Source organism: Dipteris shenzhenensis, chromosome 13 (assembly GCF_047967505.1).
Source record: "Dipteris shenzhenensis isolate YYH24624 ecotype China chromosome 13, Dip_SZ_1.0, whole genome shotgun sequence".
Taxonomy (NCBI): Eukaryota; Viridiplantae; Streptophyta; class Polypodiopsida; order Gleicheniales; family Dipteridaceae; genus Dipteris; species Dipteris shenzhenensis.
In genome coordinates this window covers 30,839,788-30,849,703 of record NC_141608.1, presented here as the reverse complement: position 1 = coordinate 30,849,703, position 9,916 = coordinate 30,839,788, and the positions used below count along the sequence as shown (strand labels likewise).

General features: G+C 41.0%; 1 protein-coding gene across 2 annotated transcripts; it reads left to right on the top strand.

Moving 5' to 3' along the window:
• Positions 1-251: 251 nt before the first annotated feature.
• Positions 252-2,346, top strand: LOC147895285 (galactan beta-1,4-galactosyltransferase GALS1-like). Of its 2 annotated transcripts, XM_087383963.1 has the most exons (3): positions 252-569; positions 850-1,755; positions 1,880-2,346. In XM_087383963.1, the coding sequence occupies exons 2-3, from the start codon at positions 956-958 to the stop codon at positions 2,232-2,234; spliced, it is 1,155 nt and encodes a 384-aa protein (XP_087240089.1). In that variant the 5' UTR covers positions 252-569; positions 850-955; the 3' UTR covers positions 2,235-2,346. The 2 variants fall into 2 exon arrangements, with proteins under 2 accessions (XP_087240089.1, XP_087240088.1); XM_087383962.1 differs by having other exon boundaries at positions 252-1,755.
• The last annotated feature ends 7,570 nt before the right edge of the window (positions 2,347-9,916 follow it).

Sequence of the window (9,916 nt, the reverse complement as noted above, 5' to 3'; positions counted from 1 at the left end):
GGACGGATGTGTGGGGTGGTATAAGTCGGAATGACCGACGGAATTGAGGAGTGGAGGCGTTAATTATAAAATCCGTTGCGTGCCTTATTTTCTACTGTATTAGTTTGCACTTTGCATCTGGAATGAGCAAGCACCGTAAAATCTAATCTAATGGCACAGCTGCAGCTTGCTGTCCATCATCAACTGCCGTAAAAGAAAAAACTATACCCTACGAGAAAAAGTTGAAGCTTCCCACATGATCAGCCCTCCGTCCTCAGTTGCAACTCCCCTGATCAGCCCTAGATCTTCCCATCGCCAACAATTTTAATTTGCTTTGTATCTTTCAATCAATCTCATCTTCTTCTTCAATCTTCACATCTTAGCTCGCTTCCAAATATAGATCTCCCATTGCCTCGCTTCCACTCAACGCTCCTCCGCTCCCACGTCCTCATCGCCATCCACCACCTTTCTATACTTCCTTGCCTCCGCTCATCCCTGTTTATTACCATCATCATCTTCCTCCTCCTCCTCCTCCTCCTAGCTTCTCAGTTGCCCTTCCCTCAATATGGCCCTTCATGAGTTCCTTAAAGGTAAGCCCTCAGACTCCCCCGATCATGCCACCTTCCATCCCTCCCCCTCGCTTTTCCCTTCCCTTCCTTGCATCGAAATGCGCAAAATCACCCTCCTCGTCGCTCTTGCTTCTTTCCTTGCTCTTCTGATCGTCATCTCGCAATTCCCCATCGCTGTTTACCGATCCACCGCATGTTTGCCATGCTTCAATGGCGAACCGGTCGTCCTCAAATCGAGTAAATATTTAACCAACTCTCAAAATACGACTCATTCAACATCTCGTGTCTCTTCCGTGAACAGCTCTCATGCCGCTGTCTTTGACGCTCGGCCCGCAAGGTCGAACCCGAACTTGGCCGAAAGGTGGCGGTTCTTCCCGGTCGGAACGGGAGCTTATCTCTTCATAGAAATGGGAGCTTACAGAGGGGGACCAAGAGATTTCTCGGTTGTAGGTTTGGGCTCCAAGCCCGTTCATGTATTTGCGAATGCTAGTTTCAAGTGCGAATGGATCTCATCAAGGAACACTCGTACTGTGGAAGGCAAGGTTACAAAGATGCTCCCAGATTGGGGCTATGGCCGCGTCTATACCGTCGTAGTGGTGGGCTGCAGTTTCCAGGAGGATGTCGGAACAGATTCAGAGGGTGGAGATCTGATATTATATGCTTCACCTGGAACTTCGTTTGGTAAGAACTCAGAGCGCATGGTGGTGCTTCGCGAATACCCGGGGGATTACAATGATACGGTTTTCAATCCGCCATATCCATTCGAGTATGTCTACTGCGGATCGCCTCTGTTTGGGGATATCAGCCCGCAAAGGCTTCGCGAATGGGTTGCATATCACATCAAGTTCTTTGGCCCTCGCTCTCACTTCTTCCTCTACGATGCTGGAGGGATACATCCTAGCGTTCAGATTATCCTGGAGCCATGGATTAAAGCTGGACGCATCACCATACAAGATGTGCGAGACCAGGAACAATTCGACGGTTACTACCACAACCAGTTCCTCATCGTCAACGATTGCCTGCACAGGACACGGTTTCTAGCAAATTGGACTTTCTTCTTCGACGTGGACGAGTTCCTTTATATGCCGGAGAACTCTTCTTTGCAGTCTCTCCTCGCCGAGCATTCGCGATTCACGCAAATTTTCATCGAGCAAAGGCCCATGTCCAGCGAACTCTGCCTCAACGACAAGCAAACAAATCGGAGCGAGTAAGTCTTTCTCGCGCTGCTGAGATGCTTATAAGTTTAGTGCCTTCCATAAATTACGGTTCTTCGTGTAATTGTGTCTTCTCGTCTTCTCGTTAACCCTTGACGAATGAACTTCTGCGTGCAGGCAATGGGGATTCGAGAAACTTGTTTTCAATTCTGTGAAGAGGGGAGTGAGGCGCGATCGGAAATATGCAATACAACCACGCAATGTCTACGCGACGGGAGTTCATCTGACTGAGAATTTGAGGGGAAGGAGCACGCAGGTGAAAGGAGAAAAGCTGAGATACTACCACTATCACGGCGCGCTATCGTTCAGAGGGGAGGTGTGCAAGCAACTGGTTCAACGTCCCAACAACACAGCCCCTGTGGTGTTCCAAAAGGAGCCTTTCATGCCGGACTACAGCATGCAACCGCTGGCCGCATCGGCGAGGCAGTTCGAGCTTGAACAACTCGGAGAGAACCTCCCATTTTTGCTTTGATTACTAGGCCGGAGCTTCGGACATCGATTCAATTCTGAGCAGAAAGCTCTCCCGCATTTCTGGCATGATCCGAGAGCAATTTGCTGCGCTTAAGCTGCGATGGCAACGTCAAATAGTGATCGAGATGATCATACTGCGCTGCGCCTGCTAGAGGTATATTTTCGATCGAGTTCTTGCACTGGGCAGATCTGCGACCTGCAAGACATACTGCTATTTGGGCGCCATCGAATTACAGAACTGAACAGTTGTGGCTGTATCAGATCCAAAGAAAGATGGACGGAATCATGCAAGGGCAAATCGTGGTCAAAAGGAAATTGCCCAATGTCAACATGAAATCCCATCGATCATATAAACTGCTCAATGGAGCAGTAGATGCAATGCAATTATTTTGACAGTGTTTGCAACTATCAACGGGATACAAGTTAGATGCAATGCAATTGTTTTGACAGCATTTGCAACTGCATCAATCTAAGCTGCCCACTAGGAATACATTAAATTTAATTTTTGTCCTTTACATAATTTTTCACGGCCTTCATAGAGAAAAATCTCTCCCTTTTGGGTTTAAAACTCCCTCTATATATTTAAGTTAGCAACTATGAGTTCATAGTTAAATGAAATGCAAGTGTTTTGACAGCATTTGCAACTACATCAATATGTAAGCTGCCCACTAAGAATACATTCAAACCATTTTTGGTCCAAGTTACATAATTTTTCATCCCCTTCCATAGGGTTTAAAACTCCCTCTACATATTTAAAAAACAACTTTTTCTCAATAAAAATCACATCACATATGTGTAAATCCCATACTTAACACAAGGTGATGTGGCCTACACGAGATAGTGTGCGAAAAAGGGGCAAATTGAAAGGGGGGAGAGAGAGAGAGAGAGAGAGAGAGAGAGAGAGAGAGAGATGGGAGGATTTCAAGAGATACAAATAGCAAGTGCAACTTAGCCCAATCATAACGAGATGGTGCGTGGAAAAGGGGGCTGAGAAAGAGAGCGAAGAAGAAGAAGAAGAAGGGGAGAGAGACAGAGAGAGAGAGAGAGAGAGAGAGAGAGAGAGGGGGGGGGGGGGGGGGGGGGGGGGAGAAAGATAATAGCAAGTGCAACTTAGCCGAATCATAAAAATCCAAATGCAAATTTTAAAAAATCGACATTTTTAGCTTCTCAAAGTCAACCCTCCAATTAGACCTTCCCATGGGGCACCTGAAAAATTGTACCTCCATAATCTTACATGATATGTTACTTGAAGCTTTCGAAACCATTATTTGAGAGATGAGAACTTTTACACTTTGTCTCACTTGTAAAAGTCAATATTCTTGTAGGAAAACAACACATCTCAATGAAAAGGGCAAATGCTCTTCCATCCTTTGTAAACCATATAAAGATTTCAAGCTTTATATAGGAATCCTCTTTTTTCAAAAACTCCACGTGAAGAATTCACAAAACCACTTTGGAGTCTCTTAAGGACCTACTTTTCCCAAGAGATATGTGCAAACTCCATAAAGTAATGTTCATAAAACATGAACAAACATGGTTTTGGTTCATTTTTTCTTTTCTTTTCTTTTTTTCACACAAAACTTGCCGAGTTTATTAATAGTAAAAAGTAGCTAACAAGAAAAAAATGGTTTTGGTTCTTTACCATTGTATGAGCCTCCATTCTTCACATAACTATATTGCGAATGCAATTAGACTTATTTTAAAAAAACACCATTTGGAGGGTGTTAATTTTTTCCCCTTACATCTATTCTAGAAAGATAGATTATTAAATTGAAAAAGTATAAGGTATTACTCGCACTTAATCTCTCTCACACAAGAATTACCCCAAAGTGGGTCATGCTTATCACACCTAATATTTATTCAAAAAATATATGATACTCTCACAAGACGTCACAATTTAAGGATTTGACAAGTCCAATTTGGCCTTATAGAAAATCAAATGCTAACAAAACTTAACATGCATTTCTACCAAGGTATGGAAAATAAGTGTTGAATACTTTTTTTAAATAAGTCCATAATTAAACACCAATAAAACTTGCTTAAACCCCTTTTCTTCAAAGACTCCTGATGAAGAGTTTTGGCATCTCTTACCTCTACCTTTTCCCAAGAAATACATGTGAAGTCCATAAAGTAATGCTCTTAAAAAATGAACAAATATGGATTTGGTTCATTTAAAGCATATTTGTGTGAAGAGTTTGTTGTCATATGCTCTCCATCCCATGGGTAGATTGGTTGGAATGGCATGTGGTCTTGGAAGGTTGGCCTTTTAGTATCATGACTTTAATGGAGAAACGACCCCCAGCTACCCCTTGATGGCCTCATCCATGATAGTTTCTCTTTTGTGTGGAAAGACGCATCACGCCGGCCCCCTATTGTTGATATGAGTAGCCACCTATGAAAGAATACTAGAGGATTTTAAGTGCAATCCTTCATCATTCGTCTCTTCTTACATCTTTGAGGAATGTGAGATATTATTATGTATCTCTTTTTTCTTGTCTCTGTACATCAATCCTATGAATAGGCTAGCATCAATCCCTTCATTGGATTTTCTTATCTTTAGTGTGAGACAAGAATTGATCCACAATATGATGAACTAGGCTTGTGGATGCAATTCTCAAAGTTTAATTCTTGGATCAGCAGCATCCACTCGATTTATCATGGCTTCATGATCATTTTGTTAGTCAACTAGAGCAATGCTTCATGGTGCATGTCGAACATTTGTCTCATGTTTTAGATTGGAAAATACAAGTTCCCTTTGGGTTGAGCCAAAATGTAACCAATCATTATCGACGATGCATCCTCAATGTAACCAATCACTATCCTCGATGCATCCATATGGACATCGAAGATCAAATTTCATTTTGCTATTGTGAGGATTGGTGCCTTTATTACCATTGCTTTTGTAGGACTACGAATGCTTACTTTCGACTTCACTCCATTCAAACTTCATATCTACTCTTGTTAGTTGATGAATCAGTTTAGCTACTCCTATGAATTTCTTAATGAAGTGTTAGTAGAAGCTAACAAAACCCATGAATGAGTGTACTTGCTTCATATTGTTTGGCTCCATCTTTTGAATGGCATTGACCTTGCATTTTTCAATCATGATGTCTTTGTAGAGATTGTGCGACACAACAACACCCTTGGGCCTTGAGAACACACAAAATGCACACTTGTATGGATTGAGGATAAGTTGTGCCTCCCTACATTTTTTGAACATCTTTGTAGACATTCCAAGTGTCCTTGCATTGTACAGTATATTGAGAAATCATCCAATAATATCATGTAGGAACTCATTAATGTACTCTTGGAAGGTTTCCACCATGGAGCACAAAAGTCTGACTTGTGCATTCTACAATTTGAATGGAATCAATTTTCCTAAGTATGCCCCATATTTAGTCATGAATACATGTGGTATTTTCTTGGCCTTCTTTAGCCAACTTCTTTGATTGTACCCACCACTCTATATATCCATCAAGATTCAACAAATACATCTCATGCCTTGCTACCTTGTTCAAGATGGTGTCCATGAACACTAATTGGAATGACTCATTGAGCTTTCAATAATCAATGCAACTCTCAATTTTTCATTTCAAGTTTCAGCGCACCTCCATTTTCCGTGGTATGATGATGATTGGAAATAACCAAATCTCTCTCACTAAACTAGTAGATAAATCCTACCTTGAGCAATTTTTCTCTCTACTTGCATCAACTTGGCATAGTTGAGGTTAATGTAGCCCAAGACTTGAGCCAAGTGCTTACAAACGCCTCAAGACATAAGCACTTTCAACAAGAAAGAACCCGAACGCCACCTAGAGAGAAAAATGACCCTCATGAAGATCATGACCAATCTAGCAGATACTCCAAACTAATGCTCGAGTCGAACTTTACGCTCATTAACCACAGCTGACAGAGTACCCAGGCAAAGGAAGCACCGACTGAAGCTATACTACCAGAAGCTGGTGCCCACGAGGTGCCCACTAAGATGAAAGCAAATTAGAAAGGGAACCAGAGCAGCCACGCTCACAAGGATAACTGGCTAAAACCTCACGACACTTTCTGGAAGATAGACGAGATTAACAGAGCATAAGCCGCTCGAACCCAGGAGAGGAGTGCGGCCATGAAGCTTCAGAGAAAAAGGGAGGACTCTCAGCCCATTGCCAACACGATGATTGTGACCTCGATGCCGGCAATGGTTTTCCAACAATGGAAGCAACATGACCAGTTTAGAGCCACGACTAGGCTGGTTGAGAATAAGATCAGAACAGCCAAAAATGAGCGACTCGCCATGACAGAACCAAGTGTAATAGGAAGTCCATTGTATAGCGACAAACACTTTCAGACATAGAAGCCCCATGTGCAACCAGTAGAGCCATGGGATCGACGGCAAAGAAGAAGACTTGGTTGCTCAGCCTAGCAGCAAAAAGAGGACGATTCCATTGAGCGAGACAGAAATCACAAGCACTAATGACAAACTAACACTCAGGAATAGCAGAGACGAAGCAGCACTAGTAGAGACCCCGAACCACCTACTCTCTTCCAAGCCCAGGTGCGCCAATCGTGAAGAATGCTGAAAATGCAAGCAAAGGGCTGAAAATTATTTCCTGGCACGGAACAACATTACGTTGAAAATTACGTTACCCGCCACCTCAATAGGGGCCCCCTTCGAATATTTTGGATTCCTATTAATTAATTTCGCGGGTTGAGCGGGGGGGGGGCTCGTAGAGCTTAGGATAAGAGCAAATTAATGTTGGATATGGCGAGGCTTCTTCGAGAAGCTTCTGGCATCCAAAGCGAGGCTTCCAGAGAGGCGAGGCTTCTTTCAGAAGCTTCTGGCATCCAGAAGCTTCTACCAACACTATAAAAGGAGGAGCAGGGGCCAATATACTACAGGTAGGGGGCCTATGAAAGGCTCCCGTCAATGAAAGGGGAGGGAGAGGGTGGAAGCTGAGCGGAGGAAGAGGGGAGGGCTAAGGAGAGCAGGGATGAGAGGCAGAGCGGAGAGCTAGAGCGGGGCGAAGAAGGGAGAGAGATGCAAGGGGAGAGGACTCGAAGCACTGAAAGAGGGGAGGGGGACGAGGGAGGGAGTGGAGGGAGGGGGAGGAAGAGGGGAGCACAGACGAGAGAGTGGAGGGAGAGGGGGAGGATAGAGAGGAGGAAGAGGGGAGGAAGGAGAGGCGAGAGGAAGCATAGGTGAAAGCAAGAGGCAGAGGGAGTCTAGAGGGAGAGCAGGAGCTTAGGTTAATTAAATTATTAAAGTACAATGTGGATGTTAAGCTTAGGTTAACTGAGTCGAGCAACAGTAATAACTAATTAATTAATAGGTTTAGAGCGTAAGAGAGAATAGAGCGAATAGAGGCACACACTCTAAATTCTCTTAAGTATATTAGAACTATTAAAAAAGCTTAGAGCTAGCTAATCTATCCAAGGAGAACCATGGTAAAGGGATTCTAATCAAAGGGAAGTTCATGCTAACCACAAATGTATTTTAAGCCTAGACCCGAGCAGATTAAGAAGGTGCCTTCTATAGCACATTTTATAAATCTCTCTCTCTCTCTCTCTCTCTCTCTCTCTCTCTCTCTCTCTCTCTCTCTATCTATCTATCTATCTATCTATCTATCTATATATATATATATATATATATATATATATATATATATATATGTATGTATGTATGTATATAAATATATCCTTATAAATAAATTGTTTACAAAATAATTAATTATATAATAATGATTACTTAAAAAATTATATCAAAGACTACATATAGGACTTGATATTAAAAAGTCCGAAAAGGAAATTACTCTAAACCAAATTGACCTAGGGAACACACATAGACATACACACATAAATACAATAATAAAATCCCATCAAAACATCCACCAAGCTTTTTTTTTTATATTTAAATTTAGCTATCCCTTTTACAACTACCACGAGCTATTTTACCATACTAATTATGAGTACGACACTAAAATTAAGCCAAGGAACACAATTACGCTAGTAGGAAAATTAAGCTAAGAGAAAAGTATATATATATATATACATATACGTGAAAAGAATTTATATATATATATATATATATATATGTATATGTATGTATGTATGTATGTATGTATGTGTGTGTGTATATATATATAAAAGCAACGATAAAAAGTAATTATCTATCTACAAAACATGAAGACACTAAAAATCATCAGCCTTGAATAAAGATACATATACCAAGATTCCTATGAAGAACTGAACATAGAATTAAGAGAATGGAACAAATTAAGAGGCACCAGTACTCCCAACAAAAGTAAAAAGAGGAGACTGTAATCGTAACGAAACCACATACTATGTATTAGAATATGTTTTGTAGAATCTACGTGCTCATCGTAATTGTATATTTGATATGTGATTCCTCTTAATTGTTTTGTGAAATAACCAAAGCAAAATCGCTCACGATGGATGTCATGAGAAATATATCCGTCGTTGATTTGGTAATCATGTAAGTTCATTGAAATTTGCACACATTCATAGGATGGATGTTGATCCATCTTACCTATGACACACACTTGGTCGTGGTCTTTTATATTTGTATTGAAGTACCCACATTTTTCCTTCATACCAACTTGATGTTAGTCGTATCCTAGTATGTCTTTCCAATTTGCTCTTGGCTTGTGTGTGTGTGTATGTGTGTGTGTGCACGTGCGCTTGTGCATGCGTGTGTGTGTGTGTGTCTTATTTTGCTCTTCGTTGTGTGTGTGTGTGTGTGTTTTTAAAATATAAAACCTTTTAACAACACGACACACGAAGCTCAGATAAGGGTGGATACAAAAATATTTATTACATGGGTGTTCATAAAACAAAAGTTGGTACAATGGTGTAAACAAGAATATTAACGGCAGTAACGTCCTAACAAGCATCTTATTTATTGAAGAGGAGAATCAACATACATGCCACCATCCAACAAGGAAACATGATAAGAACTAGGTTAACCTAAATTGGGAAGACAGGTGTCATAAACACTCCTCCCTTGTTATCGAGGTCACAATAAATTAAACTTCACCAGCATGATGTAATAAATTAAGTGTAAAAAGATGGGGTTTTTTAATTGTGGAAATGTAAAAAAAGGAGGGGGGAAAGCATTGGGAAGGAGGAGGGGGTCAATTAGAATGTGAAAAATAGAAGGGGTCGAATTAGAACGGAAACTAAAGGGAAAATAATGGAGAAGGGGGAGGGAAGGAGAACGGAAGAAAATAAATTTTTAGAATCAAAGATGGGAAGATCCCTATATAGAGAGGGGGGCAAGAAGGGAGAAATGTGTATCTAGAGAGGGAGGCAGGGGGTTTGATATAAATACTTGAGAGGGGGGGGGGAAATTAGAAATAAATATATAGAGAGGGAGAACTTAGGTATTAATATTGATAAGGGAATTAAGATAAAGATAGGAAGAGGAGGAAAAAAGAAGTCAATGAAAAAAAGGGGGGGTAGGGATTATATCTCTAAAGATACATATAAAGAAGGGGAAACTAGATATAGATAGGTCTATAGAGAGTGGGGGGGGGAGAAAAGGTATAGATAGATCTATAGAGAGGGAAGGAAAACATAGGGTAAAAGTATTTATATATATATAAAGAAATTTTTACAAAATTATAAAGGGATTATATATATTTTAGACAGTAATATTGTAAGAGTATTGTA

Bases quoted from the DNA above. Each gene is read 5' to 3' on its own strand.
- LOC147895285 (XM_087383962.1), top strand. From the start codon at position 545: ATGGCCCTTCATGAGTTCCTTAAAGGTAAGCCCTCAGACTCCCCCGAT. The intron at 1,756-1,879 runs GTAAGTCTTTCT...TTCTGCGTGCAG, and splicing joins AAGCAAACAAATCGGAGCGA to GCAATGGGGATTCGAGAAAC.